General features: G+C 44.1%; 4 protein-coding genes across 5 annotated transcripts in view; 3 read left to right on the top strand and 1 right to left on the bottom strand.

The window, feature by feature from the left end:
• The window catches only part of ccdc80 (coiled-coil domain containing 80), a gene marked incomplete at its 3' end in the record, with an annotated part of 11,280 nt that extends 9,387 nt beyond the window's left edge, over positions 1 to 1,893 (top strand). The window contains exons 9-10 of the mRNA XM_083682246.1: positions 410 to 493; positions 1,574 to 1,893. Of these exons, the coding sequence (XP_083538372.1) occupies positions 410 to 493; positions 1,574 to 1,893 (404 nt within the window). The remainder of the gene's footprint in view (positions 1 to 409; positions 494 to 1,573) is intronic.
• A 1,439-nt stretch (positions 1,894 to 3,332) lies between these two features.
• slc35a5 (solute carrier family 35 member A5) lies at positions 3,333 to 8,043 on the bottom strand. Of its 2 annotated transcripts, none has more exons than XM_083682247.1 (10): positions 7,971 to 8,043; positions 6,856 to 7,027; positions 6,512 to 6,610; positions 6,240 to 6,373; positions 5,937 to 6,004; positions 5,513 to 5,701; positions 5,133 to 5,330; positions 4,879 to 5,006; positions 4,135 to 4,403; positions 3,333 to 3,468 (listed from the first exon to the last, which is right to left on the bottom strand). In XM_083682247.1, exons 2-10 carry the CDS (start codon positions 6,980 to 6,982, stop codon positions 3,373 to 3,375), a joined length of 1,308 nt encoding a protein of 435 aa, XP_083538373.1. In that variant the 5' UTR covers positions 6,983 to 7,027; positions 7,971 to 8,043; the 3' UTR covers positions 3,333 to 3,372. The 2 variants fall into 2 exon arrangements, with proteins under 2 accessions (XP_083538373.1, XP_083538374.1); XM_083682248.1 differs by having other exon boundaries at positions 6,856 to 7,145; positions 7,971 to 8,016.
• Positions 8,044 to 8,783: 740 nt separating this feature from the next.
• On the top strand, positions 8,784 to 22,069 carry f5 (coagulation factor V; the record flags this gene model as incomplete). The annotated part of the gene is made up of 26 exons (XM_083682613.1): positions 8,784 to 8,947; positions 9,685 to 9,767; positions 10,123 to 10,245; positions 10,796 to 11,008; positions 11,247 to 11,408; positions 11,697 to 11,918; positions 12,083 to 12,248; positions 12,415 to 12,595; positions 12,908 to 13,004; positions 13,500 to 13,699; positions 14,227 to 14,374; positions 14,635 to 14,847; positions 15,135 to 15,575; positions 16,215 to 17,226; positions 17,500 to 17,668; positions 17,986 to 18,222; positions 18,465 to 18,714; positions 19,072 to 19,251; positions 19,521 to 19,637; positions 19,815 to 19,886; positions 20,003 to 20,088; positions 20,307 to 20,462; positions 20,641 to 20,785; positions 20,935 to 21,086; positions 21,557 to 21,739; positions 21,923 to 22,069. The coding sequence occupies 26 exons, from the start codon at positions 8,784 to 8,786 to the stop codon at positions 22,067 to 22,069; spliced, it is 5,319 nt and encodes a 1,772-aa protein (XP_083538739.1).
• Positions 22,070 to 24,154: 2,085 nt separating this feature from the next.
• Positions 24,155 to 25,000, top strand: part of rgcc (regulator of cell cycle) — a 6,021-nt gene continuing 5,175 nt past the window's right edge. The window contains exons 1-2 of the mRNA XM_083682506.1: positions 24,155 to 24,317; positions 24,717 to 24,893. Coding sequence (XP_083538632.1) covers positions 24,284 to 24,317; positions 24,717 to 24,893 — 211 coding nt within the window. The 5' untranslated portion in view covers positions 24,155 to 24,283. The remainder of the gene's footprint in view (positions 24,318 to 24,716; positions 24,894 to 25,000) is intronic.

Below are 25,000 nucleotides of genomic sequence, written 5' to 3'. Positions count from 1 at the left end.
TCTCTCTGTCAACCAAGGCTCTCTCCTCCTGACTGGACGAGAGCTGTGTTTGATACTGCAATTCCTGGCACTCACCTAGTAAAGCCTTGTGTTTTTATGTGGCTATTGTGGGTTCTGTCTCTTCAGAGGAAACAGATTTCTGGCTCAAGTCATAAATCCTACATTCTTCTTCCATGGCCAAGATCAACTTAAGGATGGTTCTGATAAGACATGACTGCATCAGAGTACATTTGAATAAATAAATACATTCAACAGATGAAAAATAAACAGATGGTAGTCATCACTAGATGATGACTGTATGTTTTTGTGTAATTTGTCATTGTATCGTGCTGTTTTCTTTTGTCATGTGTTAACATTTTCTCTCTGATGTATGTTCCTCTGTATGACTGGCATTTCCATGGTGACACAGGCCTGAGACACATTTCCATTCTGAAGCTGGTCGGCATGGAGGCAGTGGACATGGGTGGAGTGTTGGAGCTGTATCCAATCAATGGTAAAGACCCTTCTATTTCAGCATGCCCCATGTGTATTATACTGTATATAGAAAATAGCTAAACACACACACACACACACACACACACACACACACACACACACACACACACACACACACACACACACACACACACACACACACACACACACACACACACACACACACACACACACACACACACATGTCCAAGCGTGTCGTGCCCCTTGAACTGCACTCTTGGGTGTTTTATTGAGTTTGCTCAGCAGCAGCAGCAGCTGCGTTGAACAGCAGGCATACAGATTCATCTCCTGCCCTCTTCTCCAGCCCCAGTCCTATCCCCCAACCCCCCAACCCCTCAACCTCTCCCTCAGCCCTAACCCCTTCTCCCTAAGCCTGGGCCCCAGGAAGTATTCCTAAGCCCCAGTCCCAGCCCTATTCCCAAGCCCCAGTCTACCCCCCAGCCCTATCCTTTAGCCCCAGCCCCAGCCCCAGCCCTATTCCCAAGCCCCAGTCTACCCCCCAGCCCTATCCTTTAGCCCCAGCCCCAGCCCCAGCCCTATTCCCAAACCCCAGTCTACCCCCCAGCCCTATCCCTTAGCCCCAGTCCCAGCCCTATTCCCAAACCCCAGTCTACCCCCCAGCCCTATCCTTTAGCCCCAACCCCAGCACCAGCCCTATTCCCAAGCCCCAATCTACCCCCCAGCCCTATCCCTTAGCCAGCTGCACAAGCACACAGGTAGCCACTGTGGCTGGGGTGTTGGGGAGGAAATATGTAAACTCTTCCTTCTTTCCAAAAAAGAGCATTGGTATTTTATGGGAAGCCCAGGCATGTACTACAAGGCTGGGGCTGGGGTACAAGGCTGCTCTTTACAGTAGGGGCTGGACTAGGCAAACATCAGACAAGATTCATCCATACATTAATGCTTCCAATTTGCTGTTTTATTTAAGGGACGATGTGAAACATATTTTAGCCGTAGCTGTGCAGCAGGGGGGGCTGGTGGAGGTAGAAATCGGAGGACAGGCGCAATGTAATGCATGGAATGGAATGAGGAATGGTATCAAACATGTGGTATCAAACACCCTGTCTCTCCTATCCAGGCAGTGCCACCGTGGACAGAGAGGGCATCTCCGCCTCTCTAACCAAGGACATCAGGAACTACTTCCAGATCAGTCCAGAGTACTTCTCCATGCTGCTGGTAGGGAAGGACGGGAACGTCAAGTCCTGGTACCCGTCTCCCATGTGGTCCATGGCTATCATCTACGACCTGGTGGACTCCATGCAGCTCCGCAGACAGGAGATGGCCATCCAACAGTCTCTGGGGATGCGCTGCCCCGAGGACGAGTACGGTGGCTACGGATACCATCACCATGGATATGATGGTTACCAGGATGGCTATCACCAGGGTTACGGTTACTAAGGGCTGTGTGGGTATGGTCAGGGGGGTGTAACCTATGCCCTGCCTCCCTATTAGAGGTTTGTGTTTTAAATGGCCCAGCTTCATTTCGGCCAATACTGTAACCTCTTAACCTAACACCTTCCCCTTTCAAGAAAGCACTGAATAAGTGAAACACATTATGATGATGAAGATGAGGAGGAGGACTCCAAAAGCCCTTCAGTAGCCATTTACCACATTTGTTTTTACCCACACAGTTTCTTCAGACCTGTGAGAACTGAAAGGGGTAGGTGCTATGGTAAGAAGCAGGGTTGAAACTGAACTGCCCAGAAAATGTATGTAAACAACTGAGGGTTCAGTTCTGTTCTTCCTATTTTTCGTAAAGAAGTTACAACATGTCACACACTATTTCTGTCTACTTCAATTCCATTCCTGGGCAAAGTTACATTCTCACCTTTTCAGTATGGACCTTTCCTTTGTACAGTAGATCAAATCTAAGATAAGTAAAAACGTTTGTATTTATTGGATGTCTGTTTTATTTGAGGCAATCAATATCAGAGAGCTAAAACTCTGTTACTGGGTGGGAGACCGCTTCCACACATAACATACATTCTCTTTTGTAAAGTTCATTGTTGCTATACATTGCTCTTATTTATACTCTGTTGTGCCATATGAAAAATAAACCTTTGTTTACTACCAACTGCTGTCCTCAGTACAGTATACATGATATCCCTTTGTTGTACTCTTATAGGAATGTCTGAGTCCTTTACACAGACACACACATACAGTACATACACACTCACACAGAGCCAGCATTTGTTGTGTTACAGTACCCCCTGCTGGCCTAACTGAACATGGCAACATAGGTTAGGAGCTCTCAATTGAACAACAATAGATAATCGATTAATCGATATGGACAGGAAAAGATACAAATCCTTTTGACAGTAGTTTTTAATGTTGATTTGTATTCTGATCAATGTTTTGTAGCAGGAAGCATGTTAACACTAACAATAGGAATGTAAAGCACACTTAGCTTTAATATTCCTATCATTATTTAATTTCTCAATACCACAGGTAGTTTGCTGTCAATACATGGAAGAGGTACTGTATAACGTTTATGACACAATAATAAATACTGTATGTTTAAGGATTAAGAAGGTGGGGGGACTTGGTTACTATGATGTAACAGTTGTAAAGTAAATCTACAATATGAAAAGGCTTTTTGTTCCCATATTCCCATAAAGTAAACCAAAACTGAATTTGTATATGATCATATCTAGCTGTCTGACCTTGGACCACTGAGACCAGAGTACATTCCTGATCTTAGTGATCGTTAGGTAGAGGTAACACCATTATACTGTTCATAATGCACATATCCATCATTATAGGCATTGGATATCAGCATCTCATGATGTCATAGTATGATGTCATAGACCCTAACAATGATGTTACAGGCCGTGCCACACCGATGTCATAATACACAGCTGTTTGTCCATTGTGATGTCACAGAATTGACATTCCATTCACAGGTTGAGCTGACTCCTCTTCTGATTCGCTGTCTGTGTTGGGCTTTGTCAACCTCTCCAGCTCCTCACCATCCTACAAGACAAACCGATAATTATGTTTTCTTAAAGTACAGACACTGACACTATTCCATCAACTTACTTCCCAGAGATAAAATCTCAACAACAAACTGAATGGATAAAAAAATGTTTTGTTTTGTTTCTTCACATGAGCTGCCAGGAACCTCCTACAGTAAAGCAAAACAGTCAATTTCAGGGTCATATAGAGCATGACAGGAGAGGATTTACTACCTGAGAAACAGCCCATTGACCCAGAGAGGGGATCACATGCGCGCACTACAACTGGATTAAGGTTAGGCTTAGGACTGATCTGTGCCTAAGGGCAACTTCTACCCAAAGCGTGTCCTTTCAAAGCCTCCATACATAGATTAACTCCATCTGATAACCATCTCATCCACAACATAATGCATTACATTTATCTACCAAATGAAGTTATCTGAGGTAAGGCTGCAGTATGAGTCTAAATTCTCTTTTCATTACAGAGAATCAGGTTTCTTTCCACCCTGCCGAAATCACATTACACAGAAATGAGAACCCTGGCTGCTCTCACATAGAGTTGTCTATGCGTGTCCTTTTCTGTTCACCTGAGAGCAGCAGCGTGTTTTGACTTTCTGTAACTGTGTGTGTGTGTGTGTGTGTGTGTGTGTGTGTGTGTATACAAGTACAGTAATTGGCTCCTCACCCCTCGCAACCTCTCGAACACCTCTCCATTGATGACCCGGAGTTCCTCCCGCTGCAGGGTGTACTCTGGGTCTCGAGCTCGACTGCCGTTGTAAACAAAGATGGCCAGCAGGACCACAGGGGCTTGGAGGAAGAAGTCGAGCGAGGGGCGGAAGTCGAAGAGGAAGAGGGAGAGCGCGGTAACGAGGACTGTGGTGATCTGACCAGTCAGAACATGGAACATATTGTCTCTGAACTTCAGGATGAACGCCACAGACAGACCCAGGGCAGCTAGGAATGAAACACAATGGTCTGCATTATTATGTGCTTTTCATGATCGCTATTGTACAGTATGCAGTAAACTGCTTTCCTCCCATTTACATTCAGGGGCTGTAGTGAAAGAAAATAAAGGGCAGTAATAACTTCTGTGTTTAAGTCATCTTTTACTTGTGTGTCATGCAGCAGAGCAAGTCCATGCTCTGGGTCCAGCCGTGTGTGTGTTGAACCAAGAACTGAGATTTCACCATGGGTGTGGTGAAAACCAGTTCTGAATGGTTGGCCTGTTTTCCAACAGTCTTACCAGAGCTACAGGATGCCCAGCCCAGGACTGACCTACCTGATTCCACCAACCTTGTGCCGAGGATTTGCTCATGATCAGTTCATTCAGGTTTTATGTTATTTGTAATGTCCTGTTTAGTTCATATTCATCTAACGCTTGTTTGATAAGGTGCAAGACAAATACATTACAAAAGAGTGCAGTACCCACCAGTGACCAGCACTAGTCCCAGTGTGTAGATGTTGTGTCCGTGGAGGAGGCCACAGTGCAGGGTCAGGCCTCGCGACTCGCTCCCCAGTCCCAGAGTCAGACCGTTAAACAGCAGACCAAACACATACCTAGAACAGGATAGAGGGGGATTACACAAGAGTTAGACGTGTCTGTGTGTGTCTGTGTGTGTGTGTGTGTGTGTGTGTGTGTGTGTGTGTGTGTGTGTGTGTGTGTGTGTCTAAGCGCCAGCGTACAGTTTACTGTTCTGTATAAAGATGCTCTCAGTGAGCTGGTCTCCCTCCTTGAGGATCTTCTCATTGTAGATGTTGGCCATGGAGGAGATGAAGCACTGCAAGACCAGGAGCACGTGACCCACACCCAGGGAGCGCAGCTTGTCCACTATCCTGCCCCGCCACGCCTCCCCTGGCAGTGACGACACCCACGACGACTTACTGGACACAGAAGGAGAGAGAGGAGAAGAAGATGAAGACTCTGCAGCAAGACAGTGAGTGAATTAAGGTTCAATCTACTTTATTGTCATTCATCCATTAATCAATTCCATCCATCTATCCATCCGTCCGTCCGGCCGGCCGTCCAACCAACCATCCATCCATCCATCCATCAGTTAGCCTACGTGTGGTTCCTCCTCTCCTCCTCCAGCTGTGTGTAGAGGAGGCAGCTGTTGGTGGCGGGGGAGAGGGGGCTGGCGTGGAGACCTGGCACTGCCAACGCCGGCTGGCTGCCCCCTGACCCCGTTGTCAAAGAGACAATAGCCAGGAAGAGGATCACCAGGGAGGCCCACTGCACCCAGGACAAGCGCCTCCTAATGAAAAGGAGGAGAATGACAGCTGTCATGGGGGGGGGGGGGTTAATTGGGGGTTCCGTTGGCATGAAATACATAGAAATACATGCATAGTGATACATCTTTCAGTTACTTCTGATCATCAGCGTTTTGTCCCAGATACAATCCACCATCAGCTAAAAAAACTGATAGCACAAACAAACATGACATTCTAAATGTCCAGGACAGTTTAGAACGTTTATTAATTTTCACTTACTTCAGCACTACCCTGAAGAGAATGGCTGTGGTCAGGATGACAAAGTTGGAGAATAGGACTGTCATTGCCTAGAGAGAGAGAGAGAATGGAATCAAGGTCTCAGAACCCACAGCAGTAATGTGGATGTAGAGATTACGTCAATACAGCCAGAACAAGGCTATCTTTTTACAAATGACCCTGTGGTTCGAGGGCAAGAAGACTCATGCCTTTTACATAAAGGTCTAGATCTCCTAGCAGAGGCTATAGATTGCTTGGAGCTACGTTAACATAGAGGAAACCCAGTGGTGTGGTAGAGAAACTCACAGGCTGTAGGTAGGTCAGGACATAGAAGATGATGAGGTTGTCCAGGAAGTAAAGGAACGCAGGAACGGACCACTTCATGAAGCTGAGGAATGCAGAGCCAGAGGAACAGCCCAACTTTCGGCTAGAACGACCCTCTGGAACACACAATGACATCACATATAATCACGCCGACACACACATGATCCTTTTACAAGACACTACACACACACACACACACACACACACACACACACACACACACACACACACACACACACACAGTGCTTTCTTACCCCGGATTATGACCCTGAGTGACATCACCAGGCAGAACAGTAGTTTCAACCCCTCAGCCAGAAGATTGACAGACGCAGGAAGGAAGTCATATTTGTTCTCTACAGACCAACAAAAACAAACAACAACAATCAATAAAAACCTACCAACGCTACAACTGATGGCACAGAAAAGCCTGGAGCCAACAAGAGGACATGTTGTTTGCACACATTCACACGATTAGAAAAGAGGACTAAAGTTCAAAAAGTTGCAAGATGTACAGCATAGATAGATTTACTGAAGCCCACAATACAAAATGTAAATAGAAGACAATGGATTCACTTAGTGATATCTTGACATAGTTCACCTGCGTTGGCGGAGAACTTGACCAGCAGGATGCGGCTGGTCCCCAGGATGACGAAGCCCATGCCGAGGCCCAGAGTGTAGGCTGTGGAGCGAGAGCACAGCCTGGAGCAGGGACGACAGCAAGGCATGGCTGGGGCTGGGTGGAACCATACACACACAGGCCTGCTGGATCACTGTGAAAGACACACACAGACACACACACAGACACACACACACACAAACACACACACAAACACTATGTGGAAAAAGTAGCCTCTGTTGTCCTCTCTCCTCCAAGGTCTTCCTGTTTTTCTAGATATTTACAAGCATGTGAGCCAGCAGCAGTTAAAGACAAGAGAGAAACACACAGTCCTTTATTCCAGAGGAGAGGAAGATACAGCAAGTGAAGTAATTACATTACCTAGAACTGTTGCTATCAGGCAATGTTAACCAAAACAACAAACAGTCATCTTAGGTCAGAATGGCTATTCTTAACTGCCACTATTCAGATCAGCCTGTAGGCCAGCACCTTTGTATTAAATAAAGGGGCAGTTACATCATCATGACAGACTGTGACTGAGTGCATGTTGGTCTATGCAAAAGTCTATTAGGCCTACTAATGTCAATACTGTTTAGGACTGTATGTAAAGACAGTATTGCAATAATATATCTCTCTTATCTTATCTCTCTTTCAAGGTGCAGTGAGTCATGTTTCTTGGAGGAAAATGTCCAACCATATGCATACTTATACTTGCTGTACAGGCCTACTCATATTAATTGGTCTCCGTATATGTGGAGACTTCGAAACCCACTCAGACATAGGGAGAAATCCAAGCAGATGCACGCAAATTATTTTTGTATTTGTGTTATTGCTTAACTAATCATGAACCGACGAGAGTCAGCAATCTCTACTGATTACTCACAAAATGACCACAATTTACATACAATGAACACAATTAATGTCCAGCAAGATTGTTCAGTGTCTCAAGATGTAAACAGTAGAGCTAGTAGGACGCACACACGTTCAAGCTGTCACGCCATCTGTCCACAATGGAGTTCTTAATAGCTGAACAACAGAATGACATTATACTCAAAATGCAATATAAAGCCCAATACTTCATTTAACCACAATTGTACCTCTTTTGCTTTCTTCCTACAGATCGCCGCTGCTTAGCTATGTAGAACACACTCTGCTGGCTCTGTGTTTCCTGGTCAGACGCGCGCACGCGCATTGGGTATCAACTGTGGAGTTTCGTTTTTTGAGCATATGATGAAAGTCCATACCTAACTGTCTGAGATAATGCAATCTCTGCTGCACTCTGTTGGCCTTGAGATTTCGATCACCATGACAGTATAAACTGACCTCCTCTTATTGTCCTATTTCCATCAAACAATTGCATTGTACTGTACTGTATGGGCCATGACTGAACCCAGAATGAAAGTACGTGTGATGATTTTGGGAAGTCATCTGCGACAGACCACACTGCGCAGGGAGGACATGTTTTCTTGAGGTTCGTAAACATAATGATTACATCTGAAAGTAAGAGGGTCATCTCCCATCTCCCTACTCCACTGGTCACATCACATACTGCGCATGCTGGGAATTAGATCACTGGGAACATTAAACAAACATGAGGTTTCAGTCAAGGAATCATTATTATAGTTTCTTATTTTTATACAAAATAAACCATGACTAGTTTTCCTATTTAGTTTGGGTTTCCGTTTCCGTTTACTATAATTACGGTAAGACAAATGTTGAGACATAGCTCATTGCCCTAGGACACAATGTTTAAACTGTTTGTGTGTGTGTGTGTGTGTGTGTGTGGGGGGGGGGGGGGCAGGGGGGGGGGGGGGGTGTCCATGATAAAGCACAGAGTGGACTCTTCTTTCAGATCACCATTTCCTGCCTTCCAGTACAGACAGTTTTCACCTGGAGTTCCAAGCCAAGATATGAGGCTCTGTTGCTGGGTTGGAGTGGCCCGTCTCCTGCCTCTCCTGTTTTTCCTGGTTCTCCTGTCAAATGCTGCAAATGTACAGAACAAACAAAGGGAAAGACACTACTATATTGCTGCTGTTCAGATAGACTGGGATTATTCAGCCAATGGACAGCAAAGGTAATTGTAATTGAACATCTTGGACTATTCTCAGATTAAATTTCAATTTAAAATGTGAATGTTGAGTTTCCCATGTAAATGTTTTGCCACAACTTTGGAGACATGTCAGGTTTAATTCGTTTATCTAACACTTTTTGTATGGATTCAGTATTTGGTCAGATGGCTAGGCCATAGCATAACTGTTCACTGGCATGTGCTTCATGAATCAAATGTAGTTTTGCTGTCACCAGTAATACACTGATATGTGTCGTTTGGTTGACATCTGTGAATAAGTTGTCTTATCAATGTTGCTACATACTCAGGAGCAATACAATTGGATGTACTGCGTCAGGATATAAAATATATTGTCATCCATTTCTCTTTATATTTTCATTATTTTCATTTATCTTCATTATTGCTGTTCTCCCTGGACATGATGATCACTTTTCAATAAGCTTTTTCATCTTGAAAAGGGGATTTTATATCCTAATGATTATTCCTGGATTTGGAAAAGATTGAATAAGTAATGATGTAATGTTACTGACAGAGTAAGCAATGCAGACTAAAACACAAACTATTATACTGATTTCCAGTGGAATGATGTGTTACTTATTGTCACCTTCATAAATAACACAGACTAGGAAATTATGTTTATAAAATAAATCCATTGTCCATTTGTATATCATTACTGTACTGTATGTGTACAGGATGTTTTTTGCCTAGTCCTTAACTGTTTGTGTTTTTCCACTGTTCCCCAGGTCTGGCCCCTCTTATAAGAAAGTGGTGTTCAGGGAGTATGAGGAAGGATTCAAGCAGGCCAAGACCCATCCCTCGTGGTTAGGTAAATGTTGTTCATAGTGGGGGTGAAGACACACCTTGTCTGCTTTTAATTAGAGAAAGATTCTCCTGTTTCCTAATACAGTTTCCTAATACATCCACCCAGGAGACATGACAGAGCAACAACAAAGGGGGGAAATAACATTATTGTCTTTTTTCTGACCCTGGCTCATAGACAGATATTTCAGTTATGAAGATGAATTATGAATGATAAAATGCATTTCTATAGTCACTTGGTGTCAAAGCACATCCACATTCGACCTAGTGAACCTACTGTACAGTGTGTGTGTATAAGCCACATATTAAAAAGCACACAAACCAGTAAACCCCTCAACTGAACTGAATGTTTTTCTTCCCAGGGCTCGTTGGACCCACGTTGCGTGGTCAAGTGAACGAGGACATTGTGGTCACTTTCAGGAACATGGCGGACAGACATTACAGCATACATCCACATGGGATTGCTTATGGGAAGCAGTCTGAGGGTGTGTACGATGCTGTTATGACTATGGTGACAGCGTAGTATCTCCCTGAAATCCTGCTCCAGACAGATTCACCCGTCCTGTGGTATACAGTTAGTCACTTGTGTGGGTGGACCAGAGGGCTTTGTGTATTTGTAATGTTACTCATTCAGTTAAGTACACAAATTGGGCAACAGAAACATCTGTGTTTGTTTTTTTCTAAAATATTAACTAGGGCAGACAGATTAATGCAGTAGACAGTACTGAAGTCCAACAGGATGCTCTCCTAAGCCTGTGGAAATCCACTCTTTTCCTCCACACAGAGATTAATAAGACATTGTGTATACAAGCATATTTCACAAACCCCAGAGCTATAAGAAAATCATTACAATTTGATGAGCGCTTAACCCAAAAAGCAGATTGCAGAGGAAATGTGAAAACTCACCACAGGATAATCAACATTTTCATGATGAGAGCAAACAGGATTCTCTCAAATCATTGCTCTGATTCTACAGCATTTTGTCAACAACGTTGAACGCTATGAACATCTTTTTTTGATTCTGAACTCCCTTAGGAGCCCTGTACTTTGACAACACCTCTCAGCACGAGAAGGAGGATGATGCGGTGCCCCCTGGCTGTGAGCACACCTACTACTGGGACGTGACGTCAGAGGTGGCCCCCAAGGCCGACGACCCCACCTGTCTCACCTACACATACCAGTCCCACATTGACGTCATCAAGGACTACAACTCAGGACTCATCGGCACACTGCTCATCTGCAAAGAGGGTAGCCTAGTTGGAGCATTGTTCAGCCCACCAACAGCACGTTTTATTGTGTGACTGTGATGATACAGGCCATAACGCCATGTACCTTAAATGGTTCTCTTGAGTAATACCGATCCCATCGACCATCATAGGTAGTTGAATGTGTTATGTGTGCTTAAAACTGAACTGGTCAACATACAGTCATTGATTGTGTGAGAATAGGTCAGCAGATGCCCTGATCTTTGGTGTGTCTCCCCCAGGCAGCCTGGGTGACTCTGGGGAGCAGGTGGAGTTCTACCAGGAGTATGTGCTCCTGTTTGGGGTGTTTGATGAGAGCTACAGCTGGAACGAGCCTTCAGACACTGACACGGGCAGCCACGTCAAACACACCATCAACGGATACACAAACGGATCCGTGCCTGGTCAGTCAACCAACTCCTCTCTCACCTCCCTGAGTTCTGTGAAGGCCTTTTTCTTTTGAAATGCATCTTCAGTCCTCTCAGCCTTTTTGGTTCATACATTCTGAAGTGTCATTGTGTCAAGTGTCATTCACAAACCTACAGTGTATCCTTTTGGTCCCGAATACAAACTGTGATGTATTTGATTGTAGCCATCAATATTAGCCCTTTACAGTATACAGTATCACATTCTTTACCCATATAAATAAAGTAAAGGAATCACAAACTCAGTAACCCTTATTTTCTCTCTAGGCCTGAGTGTGTGTGCCCATGCCTCTGTGAGCCTGCACCTGGTGGGCATGAGTTCGGAGCCTGAGCTGTTCTCTGTGCACATAAACGGGCAGGTCCTGCAGCAGGCTGGGCATCGGGTGTCAGCCGTGGGTCTGATCAGTGGCACTGCCACCAGCGCCAGCATGACCGCTGTCTATCCTGGCCGCTGGCTGCTCTCCTCACACATCAGCAACCACCTGGAGGGTAAGTGTGTTACACAGTCACTGAGATACAGTATGTATTGAAAGAAAAGATCAAGTGTCAAGTTCCTTGAGAAGTGTAAAAGTGTATTAAAATATCATGTGTATTGAGATTTTTCTAAATGCATTTCACCCTAAATACAATCTCTACTTCCCCTCTGGTTGAAGCTGGCTTGCATGGCTTTGTGGATGTGAGGACCTGTGAAGACATTGAACCGCCTACACGTAAACTGACCATCCAGCAGAAACGCGAGAGTCAAGAGTGGCGCACCTTCATCGCTGCAGAAGAGATCGTCTGGGACTATGCACCACAAATGCCAGAATACATTGACAAGTAAACAACATTCACACTGTATTTCTAGATGTTTCTAACTCCTTCACCTATGTTCGCTTCACTGGGCCAAACATACTTTCAGTGTTTTCCATTCACTTTATTCATCATTTGTCAACTGGCTGTGTAATGTGACCCTTGTACCCTCTTCTCTTCTGGTACGTCTCAGGGATTTTGAGTCCAAATACCTGAAGCAAGGCCCAAATCGCATAGGCAAGAAGTACAAGAAGGTGGTGTACAGACAGTACACAGATGCCACATTCACAGTGAGGGCAGAGAACAAACAAAGGAAAACGGAGCTTGGCATTATTGGCCCTGTGATCAGGGCTCAGATCAGAGATGTTATTAAGGTGAGAACATACTCATGCTGTGGCCGCTTTAAAAGAGGCATCATCACTTTCTTCTTGACTTGAAGTAAACGCTGACATAGTCTTAGTAAAGGCAATATGGGTCATAATACCCATGTGATAACCCAGCACAGAGATTGTTTGCATTTCTACTCTGGTTTGAACTGTGGTTTGAGCTCATGATATGAGACTCATTTCAGTTTCTGAAGCTTGATCACTGGGGGCCTTCTTCCTCATGTAGCCTATGAACACTGAGCTGTGCATTACATGAGTTTTGGCAGCACCTTCACAGGTAACTATTTTTTATTACGACAGATAGTTTTTAAGAACATGGCCTCGCGACCGTATAGCATCTACCCCCATGGACTGACCATCGACAAATCAGCAGAGGGGGCTAACTACCCAGAGGGAGGTAGGGTCATTTGTGTGCTGATTGTTTGTGTGTATATGTTTTATTATAGGCCTATTTCCTGATTGTATGATTCAATAAAGTCCTGTTTTTCATACTGGACCTGGTTCCATGACCTTGCCTAGTGCTAGATCTATGCTTTGGCCAACTCTATGGGCATTCTCATGCCAAACATCTGTCTGAAACAGATCTGATATCCAAGCCATTCTTGACCAGAGAAGAGAGGATAAAGAGCGCTGCGTTGCTTCTATAATAATAACAATAAACGGTATCAAAAGGGTGCTCATTTGAAAAAGGTCTAAATAGACTGGGAGCATATTTGTGGCTTCAATAGAAATAGAAAAAAAAAAAACGTATTTCGACACACATACAGGGTGTTAAAATAAAAATAAAAGGAAATAGGCAGACAGATGTTCTGTGTATTTATCAATACAGGGTCTGTTCTTGTTGTTTTTTAATCTCAAGGGCTACTCAAATAAATATCAACCCCCCTTTCAGGAAACCAGACTCACGGGGTGCAGCCTGGTGAGACGCACACCTATGTGTGGAAGGTGATCGATGAGCCCTCGCCAACTGACTCGCGATGCCTGACACGTATGTACCACAGTGCGGTGAACACACCTCGTGACATCGCCTCAGGACTCATGGGACCCCTGCTCATCTGCAAGAGTCAGTCCCTCAATGTGAGGAATGTTCAGGTACGACACAAATATTACAGCAATGCTGCTACCCTACTACAAGATCCAGTATCGTAACGAGAGGAATGTGCAGATGCTACATTAAAATACTATTACACTACAAATGCAATATATATTGTTATTACTATACTATCACACTACCATAAATATTGATACACCACACAAAAACACTTTTACTATTTCTACTACAATACACTATAAACTATTACACAGTTATTACCCTACTAGTACTACTACTACTAGTACTACTACAACTACTACTACTGTACTACGACTACTACTACTACTGCTACTACTACATAACTCCATTATGCATGACCCTGCTCCTACTACCATTACATTGCTAGTAGGCCACCGCTATTTCTACTAATACTACTACTGTACTACTTCTGAATGGCCTCCTTTTTACTACTTATGACATAACAGCAGAGGGAGATTGATAGTTTTCTTTGTAAATGAGCACAAAATCAATGTACTACAACTAAAGTTAGCACAGTGGTTTCACCCAGTTTGACCTGTTTCTGCAGACGAAAGCTGACAAGGAACAGCATGCCATGTTTTCTATTTTTGACGAGAATAAGAGCTGGTACCTAAATGACAACATTAGATCGTATTGCGAAACATCAAATGTCAAGAAAGAAGATCCAGAGTTTTATAAATCTAACGTTATGCATAGTAAGTATGCCGTTGAAATGCATCACTTGTTCTTGTTAAAACAGCAATAGGCTCTCATGGTGTCAAAATGTTATTGAATCTGAACAATTAATGATATCTTTACACAATGGGCTCTACTTATAAGACTCAAATTAATTGAAATAAACTACTAGTGGACAAAAATAGTATTTATTACATTCTTACATTTACGGTATGATAATCATTTTTAAATGATTTCGACCTCAACCTTGACTTTTGTATGTGATGATTTCTCCCTGCAGCAATCAACGGTTATGTGTTTGAGAGTGGTCAGTTACTGGGGTTCTGTTATGGCGAGGTCGTAACATGGCATGTGTCAAGTGTGGGAGCACAGGACCACATCCAGACTGCAACCTTCTATGGTCACACGTTCGACCTGAACGGCCGCAGAGAGGACTTCCTCAGCCTCTTCCCCATGACTGGAGAGACTGTCACCGTGAACATGGACAACACTGGTGAGTCAGGGGTTATTACCCAGAGGTCTCCATCCCTATGATTGGTCACTAGCTGGTCTGAACTGATGAGTAAACAGATGAGGGTAAAGGCTAGAATTAGGGGTTAACAAGGGTAAAGCATTAGGGGTTAACATGTACTAGGGTCTCCAACGCTAAGCTACAGCACATCAGGTGAGGCTTGTGGAGGTAGAAATCTTTCTATCTTCACCAGCATCACTTGCAGCACATCTTACAGTATTCATAAAAGAGGATAAAGATGATGAAGAATGTGGTCTGTTCTTCATCAGGCGTCTGGCTCCTGGCTTCCCTCAACTCTCATGAGACCACCAAGGGCATGCGGGTAAAGTTCCAAGACGTGGAGTGCACTCGAGACTTTGTCTATGAATATGAAGATGAAGATGAGATGGACACCAGCAACCCTGTCTCTATATGGACACCATTAGACCTAGACAAGGCAAAGGAAAAGATGAAGGAACCTGTAGTATCGAAAAAAGCTTTTGTAGAGATAGATGCATTTACAGAGATGTATATGGACATGCTAGGCCTCAGGTCGCTCAAAAAGCAATCTGGAGACTCTGAGCTGGAGTTGTTGGACCTTTCTGATTTCGACTATGATGTTGACGACATGCATGGATACATGGATGTGAATGAGAATGCAAACCACACCTCCAATGCTGAGATGGAGAAGATGGGAAATGTCACTAATCAAAGCTTGGGGCCATCCCCTGGTGACTCACAGACTAACTCGTCATTGGCTGATACGCAAGTGATTGATGGACACAACCTCACAACAAAGATGTTGAATGAAAGCAGCAGTGAGAATACAACAGGAGCACTGAACTATAGTACCAATCAGTTAGGCTTCAGTCTGAACATCTCCTCAGGGCTTAATAACACAACAGTTCATAACACCAGCTTATCCATAATGGAAAGCAACATAACGGAAAGCAACATAACGGAGAGCAACATAACGGAGAGCAACATAACGGAGAGCAACATAACCTCAGCAGCTACTAACCATACATATGTAACAGTAACAAACACCTCAACAGTTCAGTTGAACATCAGCTCAGAGAGAGAGAACGTAACACAAATAAAGGAAAAACAGGACTATGTAAATACCACCTTGAAAGAGGAGGCACCAAAGCACAGTGTCAACCGAGGGGATGTCTTCTCCTATTCTGTGCCTCTTCCTAGAACCCCTTCCAACAGTTCAGGTGAGAACGAGGAGACAGAAAGGGAGGATTTTGTGCTTCTGGACAGAGATGTAAACATGGAATCTGCCACTGATGATGAGCCAATAGTGCAGGACAGACAATCATCCAGTGAAAATGACTTGTTTGTGAGCAATATTTCTCTCGCCACAGCTTCACCTTATGAGAATGGGACAGCTTTGACTGTCAATGCAACTTTCCGATCAGAACTGTCTGAAAATGCAATTAACCAATCAGAGCACATTATAAATGCTGAGTTCAGGGAGTCTAAAGTGAAGCAATGCAACATGACCAACTTTGACCTGGACATAGAGGGTAACAATAACATGACCTCTGTGAACTGTTCACTTGGAACCATTACGAAAGAAGAGTATGGACATGACACATATTCCTCTGAAGCCACCCTCACACCTGCCAATGCCACCACTGGGGCAGTAGAATATGAAAAGAATGAGGAAGAATATGGAACATTTTCTGACATTGAAGATGTCACAACTAATACTTCCAGTATAGAGGAAGTGGTCATCTACTTGCAGAATAATAACAGCGAGGTCTTCCGTACGAGCTCCGTTGACCTCCAGGGCAAACATTGGGCCTACGAGGGAACGGAAACAATGGTCCCCATGGAGATGCCTGATCACATGATCAAGTACACAGGGAACGAACCGCCAAAACCGAGCCCAATTCCGAAAATCAGGACGGTGCACCGGAGACAGAGGCCTCGGAAAGGTCATGCAATGAAGACCAAGAAGAAGAAGGAGTACAAACCCCAGCATCCGAGCAAAGTTGGTTTCTCCCCCAGGGGATTCAATCCCTTGGCACCCGGCTTCAGCCCCCGTGGAGCGCGACCCATCTCCAGTGAGGAGGACCTGACGGACACTACTATCATCATTGGTGTGCCTAGAACTGGCTTCAGTGACTATGACTTCTATGTCCCCGACAGTGAATCAGGGAGCATTACACCCAATGAAAACATTGCAGCCGATGTTGAGAACGAGTATGAGTATGTGCATTTTAAGGACCCCTACAGTGATATAAATGATGTTAAGAGCCAGGGTCTGGATGCTGATGACAAGTACTTACTCAAAATGGCGGGAGAGAATGTGAGGACTTACTTCATCACCGCGGAAGAGGTGCAATGGGACTACGCAGGATATGGGCAGAGGTAAGGACAGGGGTACAAAGGGATGAGGGAATGGATGTTTGATGTAGATCAAGGTGGGATGATATGGACTGGGTATGTAGAGTGCTTGAGGGAATACAGGATAATCATTATTTGATTCTATGTAACCATATTGCCATACTTACAATTCCTTTTAGAATCAGTTATTTACCAGTTCATCCTTGTTGTTTTTAGATTAGATTAGATTAGATTCAGATTTGGTTTGGTTTGGTTTTGTTTACCCAAAAGTCTCTTCTTTTCTCTCTGACACAACAGGAGAATGGATAAATCCGATGACAGCGACCGGCCCACTGAGTTCACCAAGGTAGTGTTCCGGGAGTACCTGGACAGCAAGTTCAGCAAGGCAGTCATCCGGGGAGAGATGGAGGAGCACCTGGGGGTCCTGGGGCCTCTCATCAAGGCCGAGGTCGGACAGACCATTATGGTAAGACAGGAAACAGAGAGGGAGACATACATGTTCAATTATTACAAATTTACATGAATTCATGTTCCCAGAGAAGGTCTGAGTTATCTGTGATGTTGTGATGAATTTGGCCAGAGTGATTTAGCATGGTTTATGTAATTCTTTCTGCGTCACACTCACAACATGTAGAGAGTTGAGAAGGGCAAAATACAATTCATCCAAATTTCACGTCAAACGTCTCCATATCAAAATGCAAACATAACATCTGTGGGAAATACAGCTCATGTTTAGCAGGTCAGTTTTAATGATATGGCTAAAATAGTCCCTCTGGTGTGCAGGTGTTTTTCAGGAACAGGGCCAGCCGGCCTTATTCGCTGCATCCCAACGGGGTCTCCTACACCAAGAAGACAGAGGGGCTGAAATATGAGGATGAGTCTACATACTGGTTCAAATATGACAACGAGGTGCAGCCCAATTCCTCCTACACATACCTGTGGGAGATCAATACCGCTGTCGGGCCCACCAGAGATGAGTCAGACTGTCGAACCTGGGCCTACTACTCAGGTGTTAACCCTGTGAGTACACTGAGAACGTAACTTCATTTAGTACAATGTCATGCAATTACAAGAAATAACTTTATTACTATGTAACAACAGGTTAGTACAATGTTAGTACCAGAGTACCTACAGTTTTACTACATGTATAAAAAGATTTAATGTAAACCCTACAGTTACCCTACATTGTGTTTGTGTGATATGTTGTCCTGGAGAGAGTTTACAACCAATAACCTGGTGTTTCAATATGATCTGTCATCTAGGAGAGGGATATAAACTCTGGTCTGATCGGGCCATTGCTTGTGTGTCGGAAAGGGACTCTGAGCAAGAAGATGGACAAGAAGATGGACATGAGGGAGTTTGTGCTTCTCTTCATGACCTTTGACGAGTCTCAGAGCTGGTACTACAAGAAGAACCTTGAGATGTTGCAAAGGAAGAGCAGAAGGACTGAGAAGGATCCAAATAAATGGTCTGTGAAGGACTCTAACTTTAGAGAGAACCTCAAGTTCCACGGTAAGCATCTTGTCTTAGGGTTCATAAGGTAATCACTTCTGAATGATAACCATAGCCAGTAATTTTTTTAAGGGATAGATCAGCTTTTTAAGCTAAAAATGTATCTGTTTGCTGATTATGATTATATTGATTATTGATTGCCCATCAGATTCTTAGCCACCCAATAGTGTTTTTTGTAAAGTTATTTTTAGATTAGGGTTTTTATAGGCAGTATTTCACTTGCACAATGTAGCATACTGATGGTAAAGGAAACATATAATTGGGTAATGAGAGGGTGAAGATGATTACTTTGAGTGATTTTCGTGTCCAATTGTGTCTCCATTGGAGTGTGATTTTGTCCTCATATTGCGCCATCAGCCATCAATGGCATCATCTTCAGTCTAAAGGGGTTGAGGATGTACACCAACCAGATGGTTCGCTGGCACCTCATCAACATGGGCTCCCCCAGGGACCTCCACAGTGTTCACTTCCACGGCCAGACCTTCCTCCACAAGCAGACCAGGGCCTACCGCCAGGGGGTCTACCCACTGCTACCCGGTAAACACTTGCACTAGATATGGAATGATTTGAGTGGGCATGAATCCACATGATTTGTCACTGTTCACTTAATGTGGCAGCACAAACAAATGTTCATCGTTGCATTTGTAAAATTAGAAAGAAATGCACATTCTAACAGATGAAGTGATAAGCATCAACCAATCTAACATTCTAAATGGTACACCCACTATGGCCTCTACATAAACAACAGAATATTGCTTTGGAAAAGAATGTCCATTCTCTTAACCTCCTCTGGTTTTGTTTCCCAGGGGGCTTTGCGACTCTAGAGATGTTCCCCTCCAAGCCCGGGCTATGGCAGCTGGAGACTGAGGTTGGACTCAACCAGCAGAGGGGGATGCAGACCCTTTTCCTGGTTCTGGATAATAGTATGTTTGACTCAAAAACAGAACGCTACAATTAGAATATTGCAGACAGATATTAAATGTATAGAGATCCCACAATTCTTTCACAATGCTACATGACAGAGAAGCATGTCTATTCACAATAGAGTTCTAACGTTCTGTAACATTTTGTGTGTGTGTGTGTGTGTGTGTGTTTTCCAGAGTGTAACCATCCACTTGGACTAATTTCTGGGAGCATCAAAGACAACCAGATCTTTGCACCCAACCACAGAGGTATCCCTACGCGCTGTATCCTGAGATTCATTTAGTTCTACAGCCCCTGATGTAAAGACGTTATCTTTCACGGTGTACAGTAGAAATGTAACAGTAAATTATCTCTCCTGTTCAAGGACACTGGGAAGCCAGTTTGGCTAGACTGCACAATCAGGGTCAGTACAACGCCTGGAGCACAGAGGAGAAAGACAGCTGGATCCAGGTATCTGAAAACCTGCCAGTGGATATGTGTGCTGGTGTCTTGCCTGTTGCCTGTGTGGTGATGCCTGTGGTGTGCATACCCGTGTCTATGTGTTATACTTGTGTGTGTGTGTGTGTGTGTGTGTGTGTGTGTGTGTGTGTGTGTGTGTGTGTGTGTGTGTGTGTGTAATAGGGTTGTAATTACCTGCGGTCCCTCTTGCTGTGTCACCTGTCCCCCAGGTAGACTTCCAGCGGCCCGTGGTGATCAGCGAGGTGGAGACACAGGGGGCCAAGGAGAGGTTCTACTCCCACTATGTGATCAACTACACCATCTCCTACAGCACAGACCGCAAGAAGTGGAACTACTACAAGGGAGACAGCACCGACTACCAGAAGGTGAGAAACACTCTGAGCAGTGCTATGAAAGTAAATGCCTCATGTGTTGAAATGGCATCACATGGCATTATCATTGTAGACAGAAAACATACTGTTGGCTTTTGATATTGCGATAAGTGAGGATAGGTAGGATATAGGAAAGGTAGGCTCCAAATGTCTTCCTTTGTTCCATCTTCAGGTGTTCACTGGTAACCAGGAAGCCTATGAGGTGAAGAAGAACACGTTCTTCCCTCCTCTGATTGGGCGGTTTGTGAGACTCCACCCCCTCCACTATTACAACTCGGCCACTGTCCGCATGGAGTTCTACGGCTGTCAGCTTGATGGTGAGAGAGAGAGAGAGAGAGAGAGAGAGAGAGAGAGACAGAGAGAGAAAGAGAGAGAGAGAGAGAGAGAGAGAGAGAGAGAGATACCATCTCACCTGTCCCATGAGGATCAATCCAATAAATCTAGAAAAATAAATTCTCTCTGCCAGGTTGTTCTGTGCCCCTGGGCATGGAGAGCAGGCGAATTGAGGACCATCGCATCACTGCCAGCTCTACAGAAACCAGCTGGTACTCTGGACCCTGGCAGCCCTCACTGGCACGCCTCAACAAACAGGGCACCATCAATGCATGGCAGGCCAAGGTATACTCAGCTGCATCAACATGAGTGTCAATATGAAATGTATTAAGCAACTGCATGTTCATAACTTCAATAGGCTTACTACCATAGAGGCTGGTGGAGGTAGAAATCGGAGGACAGGCTCATTGTAATTGCATGGACTGAGGAATGGTATTGTGTGTTTGATACAGTACCATTCCTCATTCCATTCCATGCATTACAATGAGACCGTCCTCCGTTTTCTACCTCATGAGTGTCAATATCAAATGTATTGAACACCTGTGTGTTCATAACTACAATAGGCTTACTACACTGTCAACCCATTATGTGTGTGTCCCACGTAATGTTTCGCAACATTTAGCAGAGTTCAATTAACACACGTAGTCCATGTGGGAATTCAACCATTGAACCATTGAGCCATTGAGCAACTGTAGTCTCTACTGGTCAGTCAAGCCTCTTTCCTCTCCCCTCCCCTGTGTCTCCCCTCCTCCTAGTATAACGACATGCACCCGTGGCTACAGGTGGAGCTGGCTCAGGTTAAAAAGATCACAGGTATCGTGACTCAGGGGGCCAAGTCCCTGGGCAAAGAGATGTTCGTCATCGACTATGCTCTGGAGTACAGCGATGACGGAATACGCTGGAACAAGTACTCAGACGATGCTGACAGTGTGTCCAAGGTAGGCTATGATGAAGGGCTATGGAAAGTGGTAAACACCTGTTACACACCTTGGTATTATCACCATCTATTTATAGCCATCATCATTTATAGAAATATTTTGAAACAGCGATATAGAAACAACAGAAATATGTTGGAAAATGATGGTGCCAGTAAGACATTGTGCCTCTCCTCTCCCGTACAGATTTTCCCTGGAAACTCTAATAACAATGACCATGTGAAGAATTACATCTACCCTCCCATCTTCTCCCGCTTCATCAGAATCATCCCCAAGACCTGGAAGAGATCCATCACCATGAGGATAGAACTACTGGGCTGTGACTTTGAGTGACACACACGTGCATGCACAAACACACACACACACACACACACACACACACACACACACACACACACACACACACACTTATATCTGTAGCTGTGATTCTTCCTAGAAGGAACCCTAATGTGGTGGATAAAGCCAGTGCATATAATGCATTCTCAACACAGACACACATACAAGTCCACTTTAAAGTCTTCGGCACCTAACCCCAACTGTCACATAAATCAGGCATTGATATCATTTGGGAGATTTGATATTTCACATAAGTGTACTCAAGATAAATGTGTCCCTCAGTGCCTCATACTGCCTCATACTGCCTCATACTGTACAGTACATATAAAGAACTAGATATCAGTAGACACTGTAACATAATATACACTACACTGTAATATGTATGCAATATTTGTATTGTTTAAACTTTATATTTTGTATCATAATTGAACATTGATTAATGTAAATATGTACAGTAGTACGTAGATAGTATTTAATTTGTATTTGTCAATAAATCTCAGCATTGCTCAAATTGTTCAGTCACTGTGTGTCATTCAAAGATATTTTTGCATTGTATGACATTTGACAATCACTGTCAATAAATAAGATATCCATAACAAACATGATAATGATCTTGGGTTAACCACAGAGGGATGCGAGGAGAGAGGTAGAGAGAAAGAGAAAGAGAGAGGGGGGGGAGTAAGGGAGGAAGAGGGAGAGAGAAGGATAAAGAGAAAGAGGGAGAGAGCTGTGGAGAAAAAGAGAGAGAAGACCCCCGGTCATCATAAGTGTGTGAACAGCAGAGATCTCCCACCCCGTCGGTTGAAGGTGTCACCTTTAGCACCTCTCCTGAGGCCCTGTGCGTTGTTATGTATCACCTCTGGGCTCCAGAGTCAACACACACGTGCAGCTGCAAACACACACCCTGGCTGTCCCATTTGCCAGCCTGTTAAAGCAGACACCGGAGGTGTGAAAGTCTCAGCAAGAGCTGGTGAGCCTCAGTGGAACTGAACTCAGTGGAGAGAGGGGCTTATGGCCAATGATGTCAGTTTCCATGGCTTAGAGTGTGTTTTTGTAGAGGGGCCTTATTTTTTCCTCATAGGTATCTACAGTATCTATGTAACTCATAGTAATGGTGGAGAAATACAACAGAAGGAAGACAAGGAGAAGACCAAATGGAAAGATCACCACTTTGGATCAAATATCCTACCATGTAGCCTACTCTACACAGCGGTTTTAAACCAAATATCACCAGTGATCTCTCTGAGGAGCAGAAAATAATGAGTTGGTCCCGATCCGATTCTCGTCTACATTACAATGTTACCTGCTGCACAGAATGCAATTCTACTTCATACCACCAGATGCCGCCCCAAACTGAAAGTAAGCCACTAGGGGCAACTGAACGGCTGAACGGGGCACAAAACAATAATTGCTGGTGGTGAATTTAGTCAATTATCGAATCATGAACAGATTCTGCTCACTTATAGGCCTAGACCATATCCAACCGATATATGGTTCTGAGAGTAATTTGGGAAGTTGTGAATAGTCCTGATAAAAATCTCTCGCAATTAATCAATATATTGAGACCCATTGAATAAGACTAGGCTATTGGTATACAATTTGAATCATAAGTGTATAATATTATTTATAGAGTTTGGCACCGTTCTGTCTAAATCTGCCCCGTGATAGAAGATGGAAATCGTAGGGTCATGGCTATTAATACAGCAGTAGCCTACACCTATGCCCGCTAAATGACACAGAAGTTGTTTACAAACATACTTCCAGGACGGTGACGCCAGAGCGTGTAACTTCACCGGCAATAGCTGGAGGGTCAGTCACGGATACCGATGGATTAACACATCTCTCTCTCTCTCTCTCTCTCTCTCTCTCTCTCTCTCTCTCTCTCTCTCTCTCTCTCTCTCTCACACACACACACACACACACACACACACACACACACACACACACACACACACACACACACACACAGCCCCCCCCCCTCTCTCTCTCTCTCTATCCCGCCTACTCCCAGTCACCGCCCCGCCAAGGCTCGGGAGAGTTTAAAACCACTCCTGAGGCGCGGGACAGTGAGAGGCAGTGCTTTTGCGGACAACAAGCATCCTAGAACAGAGAGCAGGAACCTTATATTGGAACATACCTACGGAGGTTTACTTTATCCTCGATTAAATATTGGACTAATCCAAGATCCCCAGCAATCAACAGACAAGAATCATGAAGTCTCCAAAATTGAAATCTCAATGCAAATGTAAGTCTCTCCAGAATAGTGACCACAACTGTTGTCGACCCGACTTTTTCTGGCCAATGCATGGACACGCCACTGGTTGCATGCCCTGGCCTACTCATCATCCTTGGTGTAGGATTGGCAATGCTGAACTGGACATAACATTAGACATTATTGTGTTGTGTTTCCAAGGTCTAGGTATTATAATGCAATTAATGCAGTCAAAATGTGTGAGAAAATTCGTTCTTTATCTAAGTAGCCTAATTAGAATATTTTGAATAGTTGCCGTAATCGTTGCCTAACTATTGATTGATACTTCCAAATCTAGTCAAAATGTGCGAGTATATGCTGTGTAGGGGTCGATTGCAAGTGCCACTCCAATTAGAGGTATAGTCAATTAACGCAAGTCCTTTTCAATTTTAGCGAAGTTTCTTGAGCAGGTGGACGATCTGAGTGACGTGCTTGGTGAGTTCGACGCGGTGATTGAAGATTTCACCTCTCCGGTGGAGAAGAGACACTTCCGATACGACGAGCATTTGAAGACAGTGAAGAGACGGAGCAGCGCGAGCGTCAGTGACAGTGGCATCAGTGACTCTGAAAGTAAGAGAACCAGGGACCTTCTTATGTAAAGATGTGGTTTAGAGGTTTAGATCCCCTGGCAGAGGCTGTAGTGCAGTGATGCATGCAGTGTTATGGTATGTACAAAC

The sequence above is a fragment of the Argentina silus genome (genome assembly GCF_951799395.1).
Source record: "Argentina silus genome assembly, chromosome: 12".
Taxonomy (NCBI): Eukaryota; Metazoa; Chordata; class Actinopteri; order Argentiniformes; family Argentinidae; genus Argentina; species Argentina silus.
Note: the sequence above shows the minus strand (reverse complement) of the source record. Positions and strands in the feature narration are given on the sequence as shown.